This window comes from Grus americana, chromosome 1 (assembly GCF_028858705.1).
Source record: "Grus americana isolate bGruAme1 chromosome 1, bGruAme1.mat, whole genome shotgun sequence".
NCBI lineage: Eukaryota > Metazoa > Chordata > Aves > Gruiformes > Gruidae > Grus > Grus americana.
The window spans coordinates 190,607,763-190,633,266 of record NC_072852.1 but is presented as its reverse complement, the minus strand read 5'-3'; the positions used below and the strand labels follow the sequence as shown (position 1 = coordinate 190,633,266).

Genomic DNA, 25,504 nt, shown 5'->3' with positions numbered 1-25,504 from the left:
ACAGTCCATACTACTGAAGTCCACTTAGTACATTGTTTGTCGTCATGGGGTATTTCCATTTGAATGCGGTGTCATCAGAACAGTAGTTCCTCTGCTACTAATGCTTCTTCAGGGATCCGTTAAAGCTTAAGTTCATAAAACATACAATGGACAGGGACAATATGAATTTACTAAATAAATAAATAAATAAATACAGCTTACAGCTTGCTATGGGCATATGCTAGCTGTACATGAATTCCTCTAAACACTTACTGATACATAAGCTAAAATAAAATATCTGTGTACTTGTTCCTTTTATGATGAGAAATCAGTGACAGACCTTAGCAAAAATATACGACTACTCTTTACTTACAAAGAACGTGCAAACAACGTAGTGCTTAAAGAAAGAAATTTTCTTGGCTTGAAACTGTAAGACAGCTGTGTATTCGTCTCTTTTGTATTTAGCCCTGTTGTATTATCCCCCTGGGTCTTACATCTGTACTCAAACAGGATCCAGCATAATTTTCCTACTCACATAACTCACAATCTTTGTACTTTTGTTTTGAGTGATATGCTGTTTTCAGTATGGAGACATGTAGAATTCAGGAGGAGGAGAAGTGATAAAGGAATTGCGATCCCCCAGTTCATAGTGCGTGTTCTTTGTATTGTCACTCTGGGAAGGTTGTGCAATCCTCTTTGCCCTCTTAGTTCCCCTTCCCTCAGCCCCAGCCTGGATGTAACTGGCTCTAGATGCTGCCATTGTTTTATAAAGGGGTCAAATTTTGTTTTACTGACGTTAAATGAAGGCGGTGATTGCACTGCCACCTTCAGTGGTGTTTTATTACAAATAATGAATGGCATACCGAGCCTACTATGTAGTGTAAAAAGATCATAATATTGCTCTTTCTCATAAACACATTTTCTAAATTAAATATGAAACATTGACAGTTTTACATTGCATATGTGCCCTATGAAGATTGTTCCTCAGGATATAATTGAGGTTAAAAGCTTAGAGACTCAGAAGAGGATTAAATATATGAGTAACAAAGGCATCCACAATTATTTATTAATCTCTGTGCTTCAGAAGTTAACAATGAGGTAACTCTATGGCTGAGAAGGAATCTTACTGTACTGATGTGTAGTTCTCGTGACTGAGGTCTAGATAGTCCTTTGAAGCAATGTATATTGTTACCCTTTATGAGTGGACTATAGAATTGATAGAATAATGCCTTATCTCCTCATGACTGAAATTAGTTTTACTTCACAAAAAATACAAAATTAATAGTCTGAATTACACTCAGAGAAACATCAGTTTCCATGAGATAAAGACCATATTTTATCATAAATTTAATTCTCCTGTTACTTAGTTTATTGAGTGTTAATATACAGATAACCAGCTTTTATGCCTTTTCTTAGGTCTTCGTTAATTTAGTAGTGAATGTCACAATGCTTTTACATTTTGAGGAATCTCAAGGTTGCTTTTTACCATCGTTTTTATTAATGTGTATTCAGACCAAAATTGTGTATATGTATTAGTAGGATTTTCTTCACTTCCGAACTTTTTACCAGCATTTTGCTAACTGTGTATGCATTGCAACTGCTTCCAGAATTTTTTTTTATTTTCAAAGGAGATTAAAGCACTGAAAGCAGACCCTTTGTGCTTACATGTGTGATTGCAGAGGCTTCATTGCTGCTCCTGTTATGCACAAAGAGAATACTCATTTGTAAAATCAGTAAATTACTCTTCACTTGGACATTCTGGAAATCATGGTTCCTTATTTCTGCTTATATTTTGCATCTTAAGGAATTGATAAACTTGTTTCAAAGCATATCAGCTGTCCGTTACTTTGATTAAAATATGATTCTTAAGGCAATTTAAATAACTTTGGAAATAGATTAGAATACAAAGAGAGTGTTCCTAAAATATTTTTATCTCTATAAACTTAAGTGCCTCTTGTTTAGATCATTGGAAAGTGGTGAATATAGCCTGTGCGAGTTACACCATTGTAACCAGAGTATTTCCTCAGTATCATCAGATGTTGCTGATAGTCTGAAAATCATAAGCAAGAAATTCTGAATGGAAATCAGTTCTATATTTTTATTTAATTTAAAAAGAAGTGTTTTCTTAATTGCTGTTTGTAGATACACAATTCCAGAAGAGTTAGTCATAATTACCAGTGAATTTGTAACTTCACAAGCGTTTCTTTAGCCCTGTGCAAATTCTCTTCTGCTGTTGTGTGGGGAGAACTGTCTAGAAACGCTGGTGTGTTACTGTGTCTTGCTGTGGTATGCTTTTTAATATCTACAGTCTATCTAGTAGTTGATAGACCAGAATAGTATTTAAGCAAATCTTGCTCTTAAGTGTAGCTAGTTGGGAACTTTTTTTAGACAAAGCAGGTTTCATTAAGTATATTCACTCCTCAAGATCCCTTCCTTTTGATGTAGACGGATGACAGGATGGTAGTTTGACTCTGATGTCCTCATCACCACAGACAATTTAATTCCGTAGGTTATTGATCATGCTGAGTTGAGCATTGCCTTCAAACTGCCTAGAATTTAATTTCTGAAGCAGTATGGGAAACTGAGACTTCAGGCTGTCCTTTCTAGGATGAGAAAATAGCTTCCTCTTCACATCTATTTTTGAGAAGAGTCCCATATTACATAAGGAGTGTCACAAGCAGAGAGCTGTATGGAAACTTAAAGGCAGTCTTAGATCAGGATTCTCCCTCTTGGTTGTCAAGCCATCAGTGTAAATGGTACAGGGAAATCCCTGGTTACTTCAGAGTACTTACTGACTTGCTCAGAAGCACTTTCCTATCAACATTTTTTTTCATTACATCAGAAAAATCTCAAGCATCCTGGTTGTAATCTGAAAATAAGGTAGTCAGCAGTTCTCACAACTTCAGACTCTTCAGCCTGAGAAACCGTTTTTATGGTGTTCTCGTTCAGACTTCTCAGGTAGCTCTTTACGAGCTGAAGTCTATGTAACAGAAATATTCAGCATATTGCCTGAAAGTAAGTCCATTGTTATCATGAGGGAGTCTCTCTGTGTGTGATAGTCCTTGAAACCTGTCGTGAAGCTTGGTAATGGAGTCATTGCAAAGCCACTTTGTTTTCAGGGTTTAAAGTGCCACTCATAGTTTTGAGATTCTCTGGTCGTCGTAGAGCTCAATGCTGACATCATATAGAAGCTGTGCACCCTTCTCCTGTGTCACTGAAGGTTCAGTGCATTTTACTGCAAATGCTGTCTCTCCTTTGCATTGCTGGTTCTTACCCTTCAGAGGCAGTGTTGGGCAGTCCTGCCAGTGCTTTCTACCTCTGGTAACAATTGGTTTGGCCTGGTTGTTGGTTCAACCAGAATGTTTTTTGAATGTTAGTGTCCCTGTGCTGAAAAATCGTGTTTGTATTTGTTTCTTTTTCTCTTTCTGGAATCCAGCCATGGGTCTACCAGCCATCCTAGTAAAGCAGATCAGAATTATAGGTTCAATCCTTATGTATTCTTTATATGTTTCCTTTGACCCTGCTCTAATAATTGAAATGTTTAGGGATTTGGGATTCTGCTTGCGTTACTCACTGTCTGGATCTAAGAAAAAAACAGCCTGGTACAGATTACCATTTTACAGATGATGATAAATCCGAGAGAAAATACTAAATTAAAATAATTATCAGAACAAAAGCAACTGTTCCAATGAACTGGAAGCAAAGTTCAAAGTGCCTCATGCACTGGAGTGGATGGACTGCTCTATCAGTTCTCTCATAGTGAGAGAATTGTCATTTGAAATCGTGAGTCCACTGGTGAGGCATTTTAACAAGCCTGTTAGACTTACCTATGCCAGCATGTTTTATTGGACCAGCTAATACATGAGGAGAGTGGGAATTTTCAAGAACACCTGTCCTTACTCTGGCTTCAGTAGTATTCTAGTCCAATTATTAAAAGAAAGAATAATCGCAAACATTGAATTAAATGGAATGAGAGTTATCATAAGGGTAATAGAGATTATGCCAAACTAACCTGTCATCTGCTGGCTGCGCTGTTAGAAGACTATTAGTAGAGTACCCCAAATCAAGTTTTGGGATTGTTATTCCTTAGTGGTGTTCTTTTTAGAGTAGATGTATGCAAATTAAATGTTGTGATGGCATTATCTGTTAAGTTTGTCAGTGGGAGAGGTATTAAAACATTGCAGGGGAATAACCGTAAACTTCTCCCTCATAATTTGATTCCTGTCAGAAAGAAACCAATTAGGTTTCTGGGAAAGCAGATATGAGGCAGATTAAATGAGACTGGTTGATGTTGTGATCTGAATGCTGTTGTGGTTTTGAATGGATCCATGTGAACAAAGCAAAGCTAGCAAGAATTTTTCTGTTGTCTTTTCTTTCATGACCAACTTGATAGCTGAAAAGCATTAGGCATTCTACTTTGGTGATCTCTGTAGGATCCTAATAGGGCTCAAAAGAACTTAGGACAGCTTCTCTGAAGCTTCTCTGGTAGACATGCACTCAAGTTTCTTACACTGCTGCTGTTTCATTATGGTGAATATTGTCTCAATTTGTAGAATGAACTTCTGTAGTTGATGCTACTCAGTTGTGACTGACAGGATGAAACATCCAGATACCTTTTTACAAGGTTTCACATCTGTAGGGCTTTGTCTCCACCCGCTGCCAGTGAGGTTTTTAAAGGACTATATTAAAAGCTGATTAGGCCCTTAAAAAAACCCACCAACCTTTTATTTGTCACTCTAAGCAGTGCTTTCTCCAAGGAGTTCTGTGTTTAAAATTACCTTCTTGTTTTATTTAATACTAGTATTATAGAATTGCAGAATGGATGAGTTCAGCAGGAACGTCTAGAAATCATCTAGTCCAACCATCTTGCTCAAAGAATATCAGCTAGAGCAGGTTGCCCAGGACTAGTTCCATTTGAGTTTTTAATGTCTCCAAGGATGGAGACTCCACAACCTCACTGTGCAATCTCTCCAATGTTTGACTAACCTCACTGTAAAAAATTGTTTTCCCGTGTTTCAATCTGTGCTCGTTGCCTTTTGACCTGTCACTGGACACCACTGAGAAGAGTCTGTCTCTCTTTTCTTTATCCCTCCCATAAGTGATTTATACACAGTGATAATACCCCTTATCTTTTCTCTGAGCTGAACACAGCCTCTCCTTGTGTAGGAGACATTCTGGTCCCTTCATGAATTTTGTGGCCCTTTGCTCAACTCGCTCCAGTATGTCCATGTCTTTCTGTACTGTTAACTTTCTGATGTTCAAGTAGGATAGTATATAAATAGTTTTGTTTCCTTGCCTTTTCAGTATTTGCAGGTGCATGTATGAGCTTTTAACAGAGCTGCTCCTTAATATCTGCTCCAGTCCTTAATAGAACTAACTGTATTTAATAGGAATAAAAATTGCACTTTTTTTTTCATTTAACCTTCTTTGTAAATGAGAAAGGGAAACAATTAACGTACATGCACTCTTTTCTTGATTGTTGATACTGACTTTTCTTTTTCTTGTATTTTCCTTTGCTGTTTGTTAAATCCTTCAAGATATCCTTTGAGCTATTTGCTCTCATAGACAGAGAAGCTGCTCTGGTTTGTATATTTGGAGGAAGATTACTGGCTTAGTAACTATTCCGCACTGACTGATATGCAGAACTTTAAATGAAGATACAATCTTTTATACTCAACCTTATGTACAACTTTCAGTGTCTGTTGTAATTTTAGGAGAATTCATTTCAGTTTTGTATATTGGATTTTAAAAATCAGGAATTTCTTCTTGTTTTCTTTGAAAGGCTGAACAGCTGATTTGCCACATTTCTGCATGACTGCATTGCTGGTTATGAGTATGTTTTAATGTTATTGAACTAGTTGCTACAGAATTTCTCTGATAATTATTTAGTTAGCCCCTGTCTGGCTTGCATCTGAAGCAGGTATTTCAAAGGTAGAATTCAGCATGTATTTCAAATCTATTTTTCTGGAAATAGGATCAGTTATAATAGTATTTTAGTGCACATAAAACAGTCAGGGCTTCAATTTTTTTTTTTTAATTAAAATAGTGATTTAGCTCTCATGAATCGGTAGGTTCATCTATAAATTAGATATATGTTTTTAAATTTTCCTTTTTAATTCTGAAAAAACCGCATCTATAGTCATGCGCAAAAGTTAGAATTTTCAAAATTAATATAGCACTGCTTTAATTTTCCTTCCCCTTACTGATAATTCTGCCTGTATTGCAGTAGTCAGGAATTTCAAGCTAACCCTAATAGAATCTAATGATCTAAACCTTTATTCCTTGCCGTATTTTCTTCTTTCATAATGTTGTTCCTTGCTCCCATCTAGAAGACAGTGGACTTTAAAAGAGCAGATTAAATGAAAGATGAAGCTAATTTAGAAGCTTCTGACCATCAGCTACTTCAGGAGACAGAAATTCTGTGCAAAGAACCCTGAAATTATTATTGCCATGATCTATGTGTGTGTTGGAAGTGAAAACTCCATCAAACTCTAGTCTCAAATTAATGCCAAAATATCCCTGAACACGGTCCAGTTCAGGTCTGAGAACAGTGTGTTCAGGGCACAATCAATACCCCTAATAATAACAAGAATAAACAAGAAGAAAGTCACTCAGTGCTGTAAATTTCACTGAACTTTGCTACTAATCAGCACTGAATAAGTGTCTCTTTCTGAATTACTGTTACTTCATTGCTAGAATATTTGTTTTATGCTTTCAGGACTGCTTATGCTGAACAACAACTGTTCTCTGAACCTATTAGACTGAGTTTTCCATTAGTTCCTCAAATTCAGTATACTCTCTTGGAAAGTGAGAATAGAGGAACACTTTGTATTCAGAAGGATGCAAAAAAGTTTTTGTTCGATCTGTCTTGGTAACAGCGAGGGGACGTGCAGTATCTCAAATGTTTCAGAACACACAAAGCGTGAAAGCTAGGCCTGGCTCCAAAGAGAGAGAGTTGTTTCTTCTTTCTCTGGTGGCATGTTCATTAGGTAAAGATTCATTTCCACAAGGCCCCATAATGCTCCACTCTGAAAATGCCTCTTAGGCTCTCCTCCTTTGTTTCCTTGGCCATCAGCCTCTGCCCCTTTGATATTTTTTTTCCTTCCTTGAAGACTCAGACATCCATGTTGTTATGCTATTAATCGGTAGTTCGCATTTGGGAAGGTCTGGAACATGTTGCCTGTGGCTTGGGGATCCATCCAAAGCTGCCGCCTTTTCTCATTGAGCTGGAGTCTTAAGAGCGTTGCAGAAGTGCACGCTGCCTTGCTCTGCTGCACCCAAATACCTTGAGTGAGATGCACAGGCCAGTTCCAGGCCAGGCCAAATTTAGTTCTCCCTGCATCCTTCTGGGAAGAGATTATGCCTTGAAGTGTTCACTTATCCTATATTGCTGGGGATCTCCTTACTCCCACGCGATCCGGCCAGATCTGTGTTTGCCTGTGGGTAGGCAGGAGACGGGAAGGTGGGAAGAGGGTTGTTGGCAGCAGGGAAGGAGGGCAGCAGCCTGGGCTGTAATGAGGGTCTGGAGGCAGCAGGAAGCCAGTTTCAGGCAGCATGGAAGACATGAAGGTGCAACTGCATTTGGAGTGGAGCCTGAGGAGTGTGGGTTGGGAAAAAGAGATGTGCTAGTTTTTATATTATATAAACATTTTATGAAGCATTTGGTAGCCTGTTACAAAGAAGGGCTAAAGCATGTGAACCTGTGTTAAAAATAGCGCAGAATTTCAGTTCATTTCAGGTGCTCCAACTTTTCATAATTTGACTCTGAAAGTGTGCTTTTTCTATAAGATTTACCAACTTTTTTTCTTTCTGGTTTTTAACCATCTGCAATTCCTACTTCTTGTCTTGGAGGTAGGCCTGCCTTCCAGTTCTTGCAGTATCGTTGCAGTATGAAGGTGTACTTGAGTTAGCTTGTATGCAGTTCATTTGTATACTAGTAATTTAAGGTTAAAACTTGCTAGGGATTAAGACTGTTGTATCTGTGACTGCTGCTCTCATACTCAGCGTGGTAGGGGCTGTGCAGCCTTGTCAAGAAGATGACTTCATTCAGCTGTTGCAGTATGGCCCTAATATCCCAGAGCTCTGCCTGCACTAGATTCTGGAGTGTTTACAGGAGGTCCTGCTCAAAGTGAACTCAGTGGTGCCAACAATGTGGCTATTCTTTGGCACCTAATCTAGCAAATGTATTTTTTTTACTGCTAAAAATGGTAGTGTTTGGGTTTCTCTAGATCTCTAGATTATAAAATAGGCATAGTCTAAGTGAAAAAAGAAATTCAGTTTTGCTTGTTTGTCACTGAATGGGATGGTTACGTTGAAAGTTGCAGGCAATTATTATCTGCAACATGCTAGATTTGTCCAGTATCAAAGTTCTTCCCTGAATGCGTACATGTAATTTTATTATTAGCTGTTTGCATTTACGCTAACAGATTGGATGGTGTTTGCTGTAAATTAAATTTAAAAAAAAAACACAAACAGATAATCTTGTTCTTCAGGTTGAGCTCCCACCTCCTGATCTTGGCCCAAGCTCTGCACTAAATCAGACACTTAACTTGCTACGGGAGGTTCTGGCATCTCATGACTCATCTGTTGTTCCACTGGATGCCCGTCAAGCTGACTTTGTGCAGGTATAAGAATGATTGCCTTGAAGAGGAGGGGGCAAAAAAAGTATGTGTAAGTTAGTCTCGGTACACAAAAGATGGGTGAAATATTACTTTTTTGTCTGGTCCCATTTTGGAGCTTTCTGACAAACCCGAGTTTGTAAAGATGGTGACTAACAAAGTGGATAATTACAGTACAGTATGGAGTGCTACTCTTCACACGGTATCTAAATTCTGTTAGCCAATTACTGGTCCATTAAGTAAATACACCCTCAAGATTGCACAATTACCAATTATCTAATCTGGGTTACTCTTTCTCCTGCTATGTTAGAATCTGTTCTCTGGTTTTTATACTTTTCCCATCACTATGGTAGCTGATCACCTGCTGACAAACCCAGTAGAAAACTACTTTCACAGTTGGAAACTCAGATTTCTCTTTATTCTGCTTTGGGGAATAAATACATGATAGAGACAGAATGAGCTTAGAAGCCTTGTGTGACATGATTTTCTCCTTCCCCTCCCTCTTTTCTGTGTGTTTTCTATTTTAGGTTCTGTCTTGTGTGCTAGATCCATTGTTACAGATGTGTACTATGTCTGCTAGTAATTTGGGCACGGCTGATATGGCGACCTTCATGGTAAATTCACTTTATATGATGAAGACTACTTTGGCTCTCTTTGAATTCACTGACAAACGTCTAGAAATGTTACAGTTTCAGGTAAGCTTTAATAAACCCAAAAGGAAATTAACTTATTACTGATTTTTTTCAGACTATAAGTTGTGATGTGAACCTATTTATCTTTGATAATGTTGGCTTTGGGTCAATTCTAAATCAAGGAAATGGGATAAGAGGGGTTCTTATCAGACACCAGAAACAAATAGCAGGTATCAGAGCTTATGGTACACAGCATCTTTTATTCTAAACAGACAAAAAAATGATTAGAAGATTTGGTTTGGCTTGGTTTAGTTGCAGATAAACCCATATCAGTGAACATTTTCATTATCCTAATCAGGCTAATACTTACCTGCAAACTTTGTGAGAAGCAGCAAGTGGAAAGCTCAAACAGTCAAATGGCTGACTATATTCCATCATATAGGTAATACTAGATCATCATCTAGTTTATACTAGAATATAGTATAGCTGAAGTTACTACTTCAGTCCTTCTTTCTCCCTTTCTTTTCTCATTTGTTCAATTTCACCTAATGTGCCAGGATAGTAGTTCATATGTGGTACCAGTTTGAAATGGAAATGTAGTTTATAAACCATTGACTTGGGAAAACTTACGCACTGCCCGTTTATAGTTTTGCTGCATGAACATCTCTGCAATATATCTCAGGAGAGCTTTTGGAGCTGGGGGGCTTAGAAAAAAGTCACGACTTCTTATTTGAAGGCATCAGTAAAGATTGGCTGTGAGCCATTTTTCGCTTTCTACTCCTAATTAGAATTTCTAGCACCTTTTAGCTCTGAAACAAACAAACAGACAACGCCACCAAACTGTCTGGGGCATTTCTAATTTCTATTATCAGAGTTTCTTTTTCACAGTAAATGTTGCAATTGATTTATTCTTCAAATAAGCAGTAGAATTGAAGGTTATGCATTTAATAACATTTACTTTCTTCAAACGTTTTACAAATACAGGAACAGACTGAAAAAATATCTTTAAGATTATACATAAGTAGGTTATTAAAGTGGAGTTAGAATGGCATATTTAATAAGAAAAACTTTTTTTCATAGAAAAAGAAGAACTCTCTAAGACAGTTAAAATCTCCAAATTGAAATATTAAGAGTTCCCTCATGATTTAAAAAGTGCATTTTTCTAAACAATTTTAGAAAAGAAAAAGGTGAACTCTTAACATACCAGACATGGGAGTCTTACATTTTACTAGAGTTTGATATATTATAGATTTTTGCTTTTCTTTAGGATTGGAAGAAAAATAAAAGAAATGTGGGTACTTATCTGTAAAAATGAAGTAATAATGTTTATATACCCAAATATCTTTCAAGACTACTCAAAGTGAAAAATGATTGCTGCTGCTGTGACTGGATTTATTGATTAGGTTTCTTTGCAAAGTGAAAATGATACTAAGAATGTAAAATACATTTATGACATTTTTTCATATGAAGATAATTAAAGCAAAATCGATAGCTGTAATTTCATTGTCTATTGTTCTTTCAGTTAACTTTTTTCAAATACATGTTTATCAGTATTGAATTTAAAAGCATTACTGATTATGATTTAGTTTCAGTTTTACTTTCCTTGTAAAAGCCTGTCTCTTTCTCTTGTTTATTATAAAACTGCCATGCTATTGTCAATATTTTCAACAGGAGTTGGATGATTTTTATCACATATTTTCAAAGAACTATAGCAAAATAAAATTATATAGCAGATTTTAAGATTAGAGCTTTGGTATTCTTAATTTTTGGTGCTGTTGAATTTACAAATACAAAAAAAATAGGTTGTTCTGTTAGACCTGAAAGAATTATCAATATTTTTATTATTGGCTTTTTATAATATGGAAGATATAACTGGATAAAATAATTATGCTGTATCTGTTTTTGTTTTTTTCTTGTTTGTTGATCACTCGCCTTTTCTTTGGGGTTTTTTTTTTTCTTCTTCTTATTGTGTTTCTAGACTTTTTAACCCCAGAGCTTGTTCTATTTAATATTCTCATGCACATTTTATAAATATCTTACGCTTAAAATTTCAGATTGAAGCTCATTTAGATACACTCATAAATGAACAAGCTTCCTACGTGTTAACAAGAGCTGGTCTAAGTTACATATATAACTCTGTGCAGCAACACAAACCGGAACAGGTAAGCTTCTATAACGTACACGCTGAGGAGGTACTGCATACCTGCCGACGAGAAGAATTTTGGCACTAATATTTTTGAAAATCAAGCTTCCTCTGAAAGCAAAAACGCAGTAATATCTGTTGGTTTTTCACATGGGAGCAGGACTGCTAGACAAAGGCACCTTGCTAATACAGATTTTCCCGATACTGTACATTCAGCAAGCCTAGCAGGGCTGGTGTGCAGCAGTCCTTCTGTGCAGCTTATCTGTGTACCATCAACAGGCTCCGTACACCACAGACATCCTGTACATTCTCAGAATAACTGTATAGGTAGTTTAATATGCTTCAGAAAGTGTCAGAGTCAAGCTGGCTCTAAACCACAAATACTGGGTATCTATACCACTTCCATGATATCTAGAACATATCGGACCTACAGTGCATGCAGCATTCGGGTTTCTTCCATTGCACACCGTACATGCATTAGGCAATTACTGCTTTTTTTCTTCTGTGTTAAATTGGCAGAGGAGTTTAATAGTAATTTGGAATAATTTCTGCTTTTGTCCTTATTCATTGCTCTAGCTATTCCAGCACCAAGACAGTGAGATTCTAAAAGTGAAAACTTCCGATTTCTTAGAGTGAGCTGAAAACTGGAATTCAGAGCTTATGCTCTTCCTTTCCTGTGAACCACAGTTGTTATGTTATAGGTGTTAAAACAGCCCCTCTCCCCTTCAGCTGTGACCATGTCCTTTTGTGATCTTTTGTGAAGATGAAGAACAGTGTTTTCTGGAGAAAGCAGAACTCTGTTGGAGAGCTTTATGTTGTTTCTTCAGCCAATAATTTTGCATAAAGTGCCCAAACTCAACAGATTTTTATGTATAAAGATGAATAAATAAATGTATAAATAATCTGATTAATAACTCAGCTTAGTTTCCTATTCATGAGCCGATCTCCTGTTCTAAAACCAATTTCAAATAGACCAGGGCAGATTGTTTAACAGAATGTAGGAATTTTCATTTGTATCTGTCCAGCTGCCTGGCTGCAGAGGTGACGTCATCACAGGATTTGCTGGGGGGCTAGGCAGCACATATACATTGTAGTGCCATACCTGCATGGAAGATTTACTGGGAAGCAGGCTTGAATTCTGCACGGTCCCAGAACAGATGACCAGAGCTAGGTTGTCCTCTGTAATTCTGGAACATGAAGGGGATGCACCCAGTTTGTAGTTCAGTTTTTATCCTCAACTTTGTGGAAGGCTTTTGGGGGGGTTTATGATTTAATGGGGAAGAAGGAAGAAAAGGACTTGAAAGGACATATTAAGAACTCAGTATTCTGATTTTTTTTCATTTAAGAGAGCGGTAGAATACAAATGAACTGTTACAGCATTCCAGTATTGATATGGTGATTCAGTTTCCAAACAAAAAGATCCTGTAGCAGGACGAAATAATAATTTAGTATTGAACTGTTTGTAGAATTTATTATTTCTTATCTTTTTCCATATGCTAATATGACCTTTTTTCCCACCCCTCTTTGGCTACTGATTCTTAGGGTCCTCTTTCAAATTTGCCAAGTATGGATTCCATGTCCCTGAAGGTTGCAATGGTAAGCATTTTACAATTTCATATTATGATGATGATGCTGTAACATGGGAAAGAATACTGTTAATTGTGTGATGTAGTAGATATTCATCTAACCAGTCATAGTCTTTAAGAAAAGCTAAATTACATGTCTGGGAATACTTTCTTCATTTGTAGTAATTTGACCACTTGAAGTAATAAATACATAAATTATTTATGAATGGGCGGTAATAGAATATTAGTTTCTGAGCCTTGAGAAACAGAACTTTACTTACAAGACTGTTATCCCATGAGTCATCTTAAATTGCTAAAAGCAAATACTTAGCTCTAATTAGTTTTAATCACTGAAGGGGTGTTTTTGCCTGTGTGCTTTGAAATATAGGTTCTGCTATCATTTATAATTTTAGTCCTAAGGCTTTGATTTTATGCAAATAGTTCAGCTAAACTCAGAAGTTAGGTGCTGGGCATATGCCACAGTTACATTTTTTAAGTTGAAAGCTGCAATATATTTTAAAACAAATTATCAGCTGATATTTTTTCTTAGAGTGTGTGAAGGCTATTTTGCATAGAAATAGCAATATCGCAGTTCAGTAGGCAATAATACATGATCTGTCACTCTTCTTGCTTAGCCAAGTTTAGCTTTATTCTGAAAGTTTAACTGTAAGGCCTGCTCATCCAGCAGTACGTGTATACCCCCACGAGAAAAAAAAGGGTCTTTTTAAAAGAATTTATTTTTTAAAAAAAGGTCTTTTAAAAATTTCTGTGTTGAATCCCTCCTGATTGGCATTCAGGTCAGTGTAGCCTGTTTTCCTCTGTTCAAGTTTTAAAACAGTGATTCCCAAGCTGGTTGGATGGACAGAGTTCTGGCACAGAGCACTCAGTGGTTTACTCAGATCAGCATGCATTCTTATCAATATTTATAATTTTTGCTTTTAAATATCTTCTGTTTATCATGGTCTTGTAGACCAACGAGGGATTTGAAGACTGTAGCTTGGGGACCATCTCTTTAAATTAGATATATATGTAGCTCTGTTGTCTGTAACGGTACATAATAATTTCACTTGAATAGAGAAGAATCCAACTGTTTTATTTTGTTCATTACTTCCTTTAATCTCTACTTGTGTGAACATACTTGAACGAGAATGGAACCCAGTATGCTGAAATCAAACCCACATAAATCCCATCTATCAACCTAATCCTTTGGCTTCCCAGGGTTTAAACCATGTGGAGGGAGTACTTGCAGGCAGATTCACTGCCTCCCAACTTAACCTGAAAGTTTTCCAGGTCCCAGCCTTTTAAGTTGTTGATGTGTGCTTACAAACACTGTTCTAGTAAAGTCTGTACCTCTCTCCCAATTAAAGCTCCCTTGCTTTCTGAACGAGGGTAGATAACCCCAAAAACTTAATTTGTGAGAACTGAGAGTGACTTCATTAGTCATTTGTGCCCACTTTTTGCACAAATGGATGTATGTATGTGGATTTTAGGATTTACCAGCTTGAGAAGATTCATCCAGTGTTCAGGAAGGTTGCCATCATTAGATAAAGTTGCCAAGGGCCTTGACTGAGTGAGTAATTCCAGGGATGGAGATTATACAGCTTTTCTGTGTAGCCTGTTCAGTGTTTGATGACACTCCTGGTGAGAATTTTTCCTCTTACTATCTAATCAGAATTTTCCTTAGTGTAATATGTGTCCGGTATTCCTCATGTTTTCACCTGTGAGAAGACCTGGTTCCATCTTCTCCATAGTCACCCATGTGATCATAGAATCATAGAATGGTTTGGGTTGGAAGGGACCTTTAAAGATCATCTAGTTCCAACCCCCTGCCATCGGCAGGGACACCCTCCACTAGACCAGGTTGCCCAAAGCCCCATCCAGCCTGGCCTTGAACACTTCCAGGGACGGGGCATCCACAACTTCTCTTATAGGTAGTTGAAGACAGCAGTAATTTTCTTTCTTAGTGTTTTCCACTCCAAACTACTAAAATCAAAGCACCACAGTTTTTTTCACTGTATTATATGGGGAAGGAGAAGTAGACCTAGAAGCAGTTTGAGGAGCCTGAGCTAGGTCCCTTGCTCTTGTTTTTCCCAACATAATTGCTTATTAGATTATTAAGCAATGACTCCCTGCCAAAAAGTAAAAAGAAACATGTAAAAAGAAATGTGCAACATGTCTAACTTGGACAGACTAGATTTCTGTCTGGAGGCTACTATATTCCCTCTGCACTGAATAGACTAGGTCTGATCTTCAGAGGTTCATGCATACATGCACCAGCTGCATAGGAAACTTAGATGGATAATTATGGAAGCTGGATTCTCATTATTTGCCCCTCCACCCATACTTGTCAGAGTCAGAAACTTAAAATGCTGGTGACAGAGGTGCTGAAGTTAGACATTGGGTTTGGACTATTAAGTTCTACCTTAAACTTTTGTATAGTATGTTAGGCTCTATCTTAAATATATAAAAATAGACATTTTTATCAAATAAGGTGGCATTTTAATGTAATCACTTTTCAGAGATCTGTGATTTTACCTATTCTCATCTAACAGCAAGTTTTTCATATGTTGATCTCATATTCTCTTTTTTCCCCCCACCCCTAGGCACAGTTTGATCGCTATCTGTCTGCTCCAGATAGTCTGTTAATGTCCCAGTTGAATTTCCTTCTGAGTGCCACTGTGAAGTAAGTACCTTACCTTTGAATTTCTATTATGCCTGCATAATGATCAGAAAGGTGAATTTGATTAAGTTTTAATGGATCATGATGAGAATTCAGGTTATCAGCTGTAATCACATTTGCATTGTCCTTCAGGTCACAATTCAGTGTTGTTCTGACTCTCCTCTTCTTGAACAGTGAGGAATATGTAATTCTGTAACTTTCTGAAGTAGTTACTCTTGATTTAATGGCCACCGTCAAAATGAATTACATTCCTCTGTTTTGAATGTGTTCCGCTGTGTCAGCAGTTTTTTGTCAACTTAGTTGTGAATTGTTTTAGAACTATTTTGTAAGCATTCCAAAGACAGATAAAGTATGTAATTTTCCACACAAGATTTCTTTTATCCCCACTGCTCCATCAGGTCTAGAATTTTCAACTTTGTTGTCTTCTGCTGTAGACTACTGGCATTCTGTCTCATTGAATATTGTGCTGAGATACTCTTCACCTATTATTTTTTTTTTTAGTGATTTCTTCTCTGAAATATAGAAGCAGGAACTTTATTATTTATCTCTTCTCTTGTTTTTTTGAATATAACTGAACCCTAAGGCTAGGGAAAGTGCCATGAATTTCTTTCCAATTAAATGCGAACCATATGAAGACATTTTCTAATACTTAAACTTAGAGAATTATATGCTGCACTGATCAAAAACCTTTCTTGACATTATTTTTCACACTTTTGTGAAGAATGCAGGTTACAGAATATACCAGAAATTGAGACCAGCGTGTCACATTTTATATAATGCAACAATATTTGGAGTCTCATTGCTAGTACCTGTCCTCAGTGGGTTGTATTACAGCATTTTGCAATTAGAAACTGACATATGTCAAGGGAAAAATATTTATTGTTGAGAATTTATTAGACTAGAATAGAATAGTTAGTTGGAAGCGACCTACAGCAATCAGCTAGGTTCTCCTGCTGTGTTGCTCAGGTTCTTCTCATCCAAAGACTTCCAGTTTCATGCCATATACCTGGTGCATGGCTTGGCATGGGGGATGTTGGTGCTGTTCAGTAGTTCGTTGGGTCTCTGTGCTTGGGTTACCATTCCTGCGCCTTACCAGCGGAGCTGACCCTGTTGTGTGAGAGCTCTTCTGCTCCAGTACAGATCAAACAGGGTAGCTTGAGCAATAATGTCAGTGAAGCATTGCAACTTCTACTTCTAGATGTCAAGCTATTAAACCTGTATTTAAGCTCTTGGTACTTTTTTTAATGTAGGTCTATTTAAAAATCATAATAACAGTAAATGTATTTTGAAAGCCTCAATTTTTCACTGCTAACATGGAAGCAATTTTTCAGAGGTAGACTTTATGCTACCATAAAGACTCAGGCACAGCGAAATTACTTTGACTTAATCTTTCTTCTGTCAGATGAACCAAGGTAAACTGGTCATGTATGCACTTAGCCTTATCCCATTAATAAGCTTTATAAACCTCTCAGCACAATTTAAGCCAAATTCATGTTGTCTTGCAAAAGTGGGCAGCTGAGAGGTGAGAGGGGAGCCTGGGTGAGGATGATTACTGTAGCTGCTACTACAGCACAGCTGACATGCAGGAGTTTATTAACCTGCTATAACTCAACACTATAGATCGGGTTCTGCTTAGAATTAAAAAAAAAAAACAAACCAAGATCTGTTAGCCTGTTAACCTTCAAACATGTAGCTATAAACACTAGCAATCCTTTTGAAGTTAAATACCTATCTACAGAGATGCATGCTTGTAGAATCACAATCTTGATAATAATATTTTCTGTGGTAAGTAAACCTTCAAAATTCAGAAGTTTCTCAAAATTAAAGCAAAACATTTAACTAGTACTATAATTTTAATCTCTGGCTATAGTAGTTGAAATTTTCAAGTTAGTTTTGCAGATGTTTGATGTGAATTTTGAAGATGTCTTCCTTGAAATCACATAATTGTGATCCAACAGTTGAGCTGGAACCCAAGAGTTCTTTGGTTCTCAAAATCAGACCACATGCTTTTGATAAGGGACCAGTGTATTATATCCTCACTGGCAATATCATTTAAGCTTTACAACTACAAAGAGCATTCTTTCCAACATTTGCCAGTACATGCTCTTATCTTTCAAATTCCTTTGCTCATTTAAAAAGTTTTAAGCTATTTATTTATGTGGTTGTTGGTCTTGTAAAGTTCTTTTCATTTGTGTTGGATCACAGAAACTGAATGCTGGCATTACTATTTTTAGAAAGTGCTGCCATTTGTGTTAGTGATAAAATGTATCATGTTGTTATGGCAACTGAAATCCTAATGTACTGATTAATGACACTGAGGTTATTTGATGGAAAGACTCACTGGATGCTGTTCAGTCCTCTGGAATATTTTAATGAACTTATTCTTTTAATTTAGTATTATTTGATGCAATACAGTGAGTTTTATATGAATTCTGTGTGCAATACTTTCTTAAAAGATTGTCATGTTACAGTAACTGAACACCTGGAATATATTTCCCTTATAATAGCATTTTTAGATTTCCTATTATAATGCCAGTCTTTTTTTCAGGTATTCTAATAACCTAGTAATACTGGCAGTTGATCCTGTATATCAAAAAACTGGATAATGTGCATTAGAATAAAATGCAGGTTTTACCTTTTAATCTTCTTTCTCATAACTTCCGTTTCTTAGTATTTCCTGAAAAGATGAAGATCTACGCACTTGGTCTTTGAGATTTCTTTAACTTGTCGATTCCCAATGGTTGGTGAATTCAGCCCTGATTTTAATGGATGCGGTTTTGGTCTTTTTGTTCCTTTGCTGTGTAGTACGGCAGGTCTGAATCTGGATTCATGGTTACCTTGGTTTCCTCAGCCTCTCCTGGTGTTCCACTTGCAGGGGTTTGGCTGTAAAATAGTTGTAGCTACTCTTTCTGATAGATAAAAATGCATCTGCAACTGTAAACACATCACCATGGTGATTAAAGTAAACTGAATCAAGGGGCAGTGTAAAATCAAACTGTTAGTTTGTCTTCAAGAAATATTAAACTTTCCAGTTAAATTTAGCCTCCAGTCTCTATGCATTGGTACTCATTTAGATCCAGAAAAATAACAGGACACAGACTTCATAGCGTTGTTGGTAAAAGGCTGTAGCAAGTTTTAAATCTCTGACTGCTATCGCTTTCAGCTCTTCCTTTTTGACCGATTAGTCAGGTGCTGTTAAGATAAAGCAAGTAGAATGTATTTGCTGGTAGATGAAAAAAATGTGTGTATTTACAAAGGACAGCAAGAATCCACAGGAGGTAGAAAGTAGATCACTGAGATTATCAGTCTTTTTAAAGATGCAGGGGAGTGCAGGTGAAAACCTAATGCGTGCAAATTAAAGCCTTCTACTTTTTTTTTTTCATGATTGCAGAATTAAAGCAGCTAATTTCTTGGTTATCAGGATCATATATGAGTTTATGTACAATACAAAGAGATGAAGAAGCCTTCTTTTGTTTTAAAACTTTAAGCTGTTCTCAGAGTTGAAGTAAAACGTAACTGACAGTGATTTTTAATGTGTATTTTTAGTGTATATCTTTAATTCTTTGTTTGTAGTACAGTTACATTTCCTACAATTTGCAAATTATGGTTTTGTTTTGTTTTTTAGAGAGCAGATAATAAAACAGTCAACAGAACTGGTCTGCAGAGCTTACACTGAGTTATATGCAGCTGTGATGGATCCTTCAAATGAATATAAGGATCCAGAAACCATACTACACAGATCTCCTCATCAAGTTCAGGCACTCCTTTCATAGTCTTGCTTCCGCCAGATTTATCTGAATCCATAGTTTTGTATTGTTTGAGTATTTGCATCAAGTTATTTTTCTGTTTCAAATTTTGATGTGTAACCGTAGAGTTAAAATATCTAGGAATGTGGTTTTGTTTAATCTGTTTGTCAGAAGTCTAGTCTTTCCTGTGTCTTTGAATACCTTCTATAGGCCAGAAAATAGAATATAGATTAAAAATTATTTTAATGTATTTCTCTAGTTGAAATGGACTTTGACAATATGCAATCTCTTTGAGAAAGGGAATAAAGGAAAGAAGCTTTTTCCTTGCTGTACATAATCCTTTCAACTAGAGATCGAACCAGTGTCTCTTACGACCTCACCAATTTATTTTTTTTTTGCTCTTCTCCCTGTTCTTTCACTCTTTTTCTCAGCCTATTATCAGTAAATGCTGATAACTGTAATTTTAATACAGCTGATATACTTCGAATGTCTTAAGACCATCACTTTTACAGCTCATAAATCATTTCAGAATATTTGATGCTGTTTGAAATCCTGTTAATTATATCTTCAGGGCAAAATTTGTGTGCTGTTTTGTAATCCATTATCGTTGTTGTTAGTTCTGGTATTTTCTGTAAGAAAAAGAAATATTTGAACTACATGCATGCACATAACCTGGAATTTAATGCTTTAAATTATTTCTATAATTTTGTTTTACTGGAAGGATTTTGTATTAGTGCAATCGTTCTGCAGGAATTCTTATATCAGTTGAAACTTGCAGATCTCTTAAGGGTGGGACCAATAACAACGTGGGATAGGAAAACGGTTTGCACAGCGGTACGGCTATTCCTCCTTCACATGTACGTGGGTTTCGTTTTGCTTTTTTTTAAATACAGCAAAAGTCCATCTGCACTAGTACAACCATTTATTCAGTTGTTAATCCACCAAGAGATTTTCATGGTTTATATGTCTGCAGTGGTGTTCCCAGGAATTACAGTTAAGTTCACCTGGGGCAGCCACAGTTTCTTCTGGGAATTATGTGGGAGAGCCGGGGTGTGTGGTTGTTCCAGGCTGATGTGTAAAAGGCCATGAGTGAAGGTTTCATTTCTTTCCTCCTTTGGTGCAAAGGTAAACCTCTCTGTGTAGAAGCCCTAATTATATAGAGAGTTATGATTTAGGGGACCTTGGCTTACAGTAAAAGAGGAAAATAGATAAGTAGGACACTTGTTCTCTGTTGGGCCTTATGATAATTTTGTGCAAAATTCTTTAAACATATTCTTCTTTCGGGAAAGCCTTGGTATAGAAAAACCTTCAGGAAATCAAACGTTAGTAAAAAGAATTTGGGATGTTTGGGGGTTGTCTTGTGTGGTTTTTGTTTGGGTTTGGGTTTTTTAAAGGATAATTTAAGCTAACTGTTTCATTGGAAGCATTTCACTATTTTTTTTCCTCTTTGTTGTTGAACGGGTGCCACAGAGAGTTATGACAGTTGCCTGAGTTTATGCTCAGATGTGGCTTATTTATATACATTAAGGGGAAGATGAGCAGTCATTCATATTGAATAACTTACATATTTTATTTTTGTCAGTAATAATGTTCCCCACATAAAATATATACTTGGTGGCAGCATTATATGTATGTATGCTTGCAAATGAGCAAGAAATAGAGAAGAGCAGCAGCAATACATTTTAGTCTCTCAGAAAACTCATTGCACAAGATAAATACAATGCGCTCAGAAATCGGCTTCCTTGGTAATGCCACACTAAAGCAATAGCTCCTTTTCCAAATGGGCATAATTTGTTGGTATAATAGAAGAATATTTGAAAGTGTAAGTGTCCCTGGAGTTCTTGGATCAGGCTTAAATTCTTCTGTAAATGTGAATGTTAGATTTATTCTGTTTAAAAACTCCAGACTTGTAAGACAAAAAATTCTAGAAGCTTAGAAAAGCTCTAATGGAAAATTATGCTCTTTTACTAGGTAAGGCACTTTAAATTACTCCGATTTTGCATTACCAGAGTATACATTCAGAATGCTGTTCATTGTTGTTTAACGATATTAATATTGCTTAATATGCCTATAATTATTATCTAATATGTGAAAATTACATCAGTTGTGAAAGCATTATAAATTAGCTTGTTATTAGATTAACATACTCATAAGAGTGAACTTTTTCCTGAAATTGCACTCAGTCTCCAATAATCAGTTAGTAGTTTGCATGAAGATTAGTAAGAAGTTGCTTCCTATCTTTGAGTCTGTGTAGAGACTTCTCCGTGATTTCATCTTCTCTTAATAAAAATGCAAAAGCTATAGAAGTTGTAACTTACAAAAATTAAAGTCAATCACTAATTTTGGTCTGTGCAATTAAAGTAAATGAAAAAGGATCACAAATGAGAAGAGATGTCAATAAAAGCATTTGATTTACTGACTTCTGTCTTCCCTGTTGTTATTTCCTCTTGCCTGCCTGCCTTCCTAAGAGGAGGAAGGAAAGGGTGATTAGATTGCCATTTTCTAGCTTGGCATTTCTGACCTTTTTATTTTACAAATTCCCAGGATTTACACACCAAGAGCAGTGAAGCTGCAGACTTCTAGTTGCTCGGTTGGATGGATGACCCATAAGCGTTGCAGTAAATGGAATAATTCTGGGTGTCGGTACTGGCTCCGTATTTGGACTGGTTACTGCAGGTCTGAAGAGCATCAGAGTGCATGAAGAGATGCTCACCTGGGCTGAGTTAGTCAGTGCTGCTGCTGTTTGTCCTTAAACACTTGATTTGGAGGGGCATGTGTGGTGGTGCAACCCTCCCCTTCTCCTGAGTACGTGGTGCATCTCTCCCCGCCACTTCTCTGGGCTGCATACCTGAGCAGCAGAGCAGAGCGTCAAGGCGCCCCTTTAATGCGTCTGGTTCTCGCTCCCTTGGTAACGACCTGGTACATCTGTGCTGGAACCGTAACATTCTTGTTGCTCCATTACTTGGGAACAATAGTGTCAATCGATCACCTCCTGACAGTCTGGTACACCTGTGCCTGAGCCATGGCCCAAACGGGGCAGATGCCAGAAAAGTTCTGAGTCTCTGCAACTGGTGGAAAGTACCAGAATGTTTCACCATCCGAGCTGGGCCGGAGTGGAAAAGTACCTGACCAAAGTCAATTATCTGAGACCCTATCAATAGCAATTCTAAGTGAGACCCCTCCCGGATGGCAGCGGGCTGTGACCAGTATCCCACCTCAGCTGAGACACCTCTCAGGCATGAGCTTCACGAGAATCGTCTGCCAGGGCGAAGCCAGCCATCTCCAGTCTAAACTATCGCCTGCTGAGGAATGCCAATGTGGTGTGAGTATTTAAACTCAAAGAGGGAAATTTTATAAGGTAGCTTCCAGCCTTCTTGAGTCTCAGCTATCACCTGTTGGGGGGTGCTGACGCATTGTGAGTATTTACTCTAAACTCAAAGAGGGAAATCCTAATGATATGCTAGCTTCCTTCATCCACCTTTCTACTTACATAAAATACACACATTTGCCTTTACGAGTGTGGGTGGTATATATCACTGGGCTGTAATATTTCTGTTTGTGTTTATTTGTCTTATGTATATATATGTTTCTACCTATCTATACACTTTGATTTAAGATACCTTATAGTAAGATAGTGTGAATCTTGTCATCTTCGAATCTGTATTTAAGTCGCTGTTTTGATCATGATATATTTACTGAATTACTTGCAAATCTAAAATTATTCAGTCATTAAGTGCTGCTAAATTTTAACCTTTGATTTACCTTATACTATTAATAATTTCTAAATCGGCTAAATCGTAACAGTGTCAAACACCTTTCATCCACAACAGCATGCCTTCAAAGAGCCAGTTGTAATTCTGTGCTGGGCTTCGGAAAACTGGGTAGAGAGAGGTGTGTAAATACTTAACTGCCTATAGTAGCAGTGCTCTCAGCGTTTGATGCTCTGACAACCCAATTCTGAGAACGGATGCATAAAAGGCCGCTTTTTGCATCGTTGTCTGATGCAAAGAGCACTGTCATGGGAAGTGGGAGAGCTGGGTTCTGGGCCAAAGGAGTTTGGAATCAACATCTCGCGCCTTTCTGGAGAGCACCCAAACCCTTGGCTGTTGTGTAGTTTGAGATGGGGCAGCTCTGTTTCTTCTCTTGAATTCAGCAGCTGTGCATAAATCAATGCAAAATACGGGAGGCATGAGAGAAGAAGCAAGGAGGAGTTTGGCCCTGTGGTTTGGCCCTGTGGTGTGTACGTGAGGGCTCTCCTGAGGTCTCCAAGGTCTAGATCTTCCTTCAGTTGTTACATGGGGGCTTTATCTTTGACCTCCAATACATGAGTCCCTGAAACAGAATCGGGACGCCGGGACTTCATCACCCACAGAATATCCAGCAAATAGCAAACTGCAGAGTTGAGTTTGGGTTGGACCCATGGTGGTTCATCCACACTGGTGACAACCCCTCTGTGTTCAATCCTATGTGTACAATTTTCTTCTCCCCTCTTCAGAAATATGCACACGACTATGGAAATAAAATATAAAGATTTTCACTATAGCAAGCACACAGCAGCCCAGCCACAGTGATTTTTTGTTTTCTATTATAGGAAAAGAGAAGCTTAAGGAGGTTTGAAAGGTGATAATGCATTTGTTTTGCAGCATTTCAGAGTGTTCCTCCCTATTCTCTGAGATTTATGACTCTAGCCCTGCATTTTGTCTGCTAATGGTCTCAGCTGTAATTATTTTTATTAAAGTTTTTGAAATATGTGTTGGAGGAAAATACTTTCAGAACCGCTAAACTTTTCCATTCATTTAAAATACCCTAGCTGTTCTTTGATCCCTTTGCTTGCCTTGCTGAGTCACTTTCCAGGCAACCCAGGGGGTGGGAAGCTTATAAAATTTTGAAAATTAAACGAAGAGGTTAGACATATTTCCATGAGTAAAACACACCCTCCAGAAGCAACACAGACAGGGTGTGGGTTTGTTTGAAATCAGCTGCCACCTGCTTCTGAGGGAAAACACAGAAGGAGAGCCATTGGTTGATGATGAGGGTGCCAATCCAAAACAGCCACGGTAGGGTTAGATGCTGTAAACTGATGTTAAATTGATGTTATGTTTGAATAGTTCAGAGAATTTTCAAAATGCAGATTAGAAGAAACTTGCAGTGGAAGTAAAAGGTATGTCATGTAACTGAACTCCCCTGCATGTTGGATTTACTTGTTAAAGGTTTCCAGAACATCTACATCTTTTCCCCACTTCTCTTAAGCACTTTACAAACTAAACTTCAGGATAGTCCTGCAACAATTCTAACCCTTGGGTAATTTGGAGTAAAATGAGATGCTTTGAGTCACCCGGTGACATACAAAGCAGTAGTTGAACTCTGAGCCAATTTGCTTCTTGAAAGAGTTTCAAAACATGGGAAACGAATATAACTTGAACTTGGATATTTGTCCTGAAGAGTAGGAGAGGCAATGCCCTTCGTATGGCAGGGCAGGTCTCTCCAGCCGTCCGCTACATGGTACAAAGCCAACTTGAGTTTTTCAGGATCAAACTACTTCTTCAAAAGCATTTTAAAGGCATTTTAAGGGTGAGCATGTGCTCCTGTGCTGTACTAAGCGGGGTGTTTGCTGCCCTGCTAGGTTGCTGAGCTGGTGCTCCAGTGGGAATGTCCACACTAGCCCAGTAGATGTGGTTACCAAATGCTCAAAAGGTGGGTGAACCTCTTGTCACACAAAGGTCATCTTCTGATACACCAGGGATTTACATCCTTGAATAAAGAGCCACTTTATATAGAGATGGTGTGAGGAGAAATGAAGCAAACCCAAGACATTGCTTGGGCCCTTGACCAACTGTTCAACCCTTCAAAGATGATGTGGGTAAATCTTCAGTAATCTGCAGAATCCTCTAGCGCAAAGCTATGGAAAGGCAAAATGCAACGGAGTCCTTTACACCCGAAAATGTACACTTATCCCTTACCATATGTACACTGATGTGCATGTCTTATGTATATTAAGGTCTAAATCAGGGTATGACCCCCTCACGCTGCAATTGTCACACAGACTTTGCATGCAATGAAAAGATGAACCACAAAGGCTTTTCTCTTTAAAAAAAAAATAGTAGGGTTTTTTTACTACCTTGCTGTAGCAGTAAGGAAACC

At 37.5% G+C, this 25,504-nt stretch overlaps 1 protein-coding gene across 2 annotated transcripts in view; it reads left to right on the top strand.

The window, feature by feature from the left end:
• The window catches only part of COG6 (component of oligomeric golgi complex 6), a 60,624-nt gene extending 38,842 nt beyond the window's left edge, over nt 1–21,782 (top strand). For both annotated transcript variants that reach the window (XM_054816592.1, XM_054816603.1), the window contains exons 14-19: nt 8,472–8,603; nt 9,125–9,292; nt 11,284–11,391; nt 12,915–12,968; nt 15,541–15,620; nt 19,243–21,782. In XM_054816592.1, the coding sequence (XP_054672567.1) occupies nt 8,472–8,603; nt 9,125–9,292; nt 11,284–11,391; nt 12,915–12,968; nt 15,541–15,620; nt 19,243–19,390 (690 nt within the window). In that variant the 3' untranslated portion in view covers nt 19,391–21,782. The remainder of the gene's footprint in view (nt 1–8,471; nt 8,604–9,124; nt 9,293–11,283; nt 11,392–12,914; nt 12,969–15,540; nt 15,621–19,242) is intronic.
• The last annotated feature ends 3,722 nt before the right edge of the window (nt 21,783–25,504 follow it).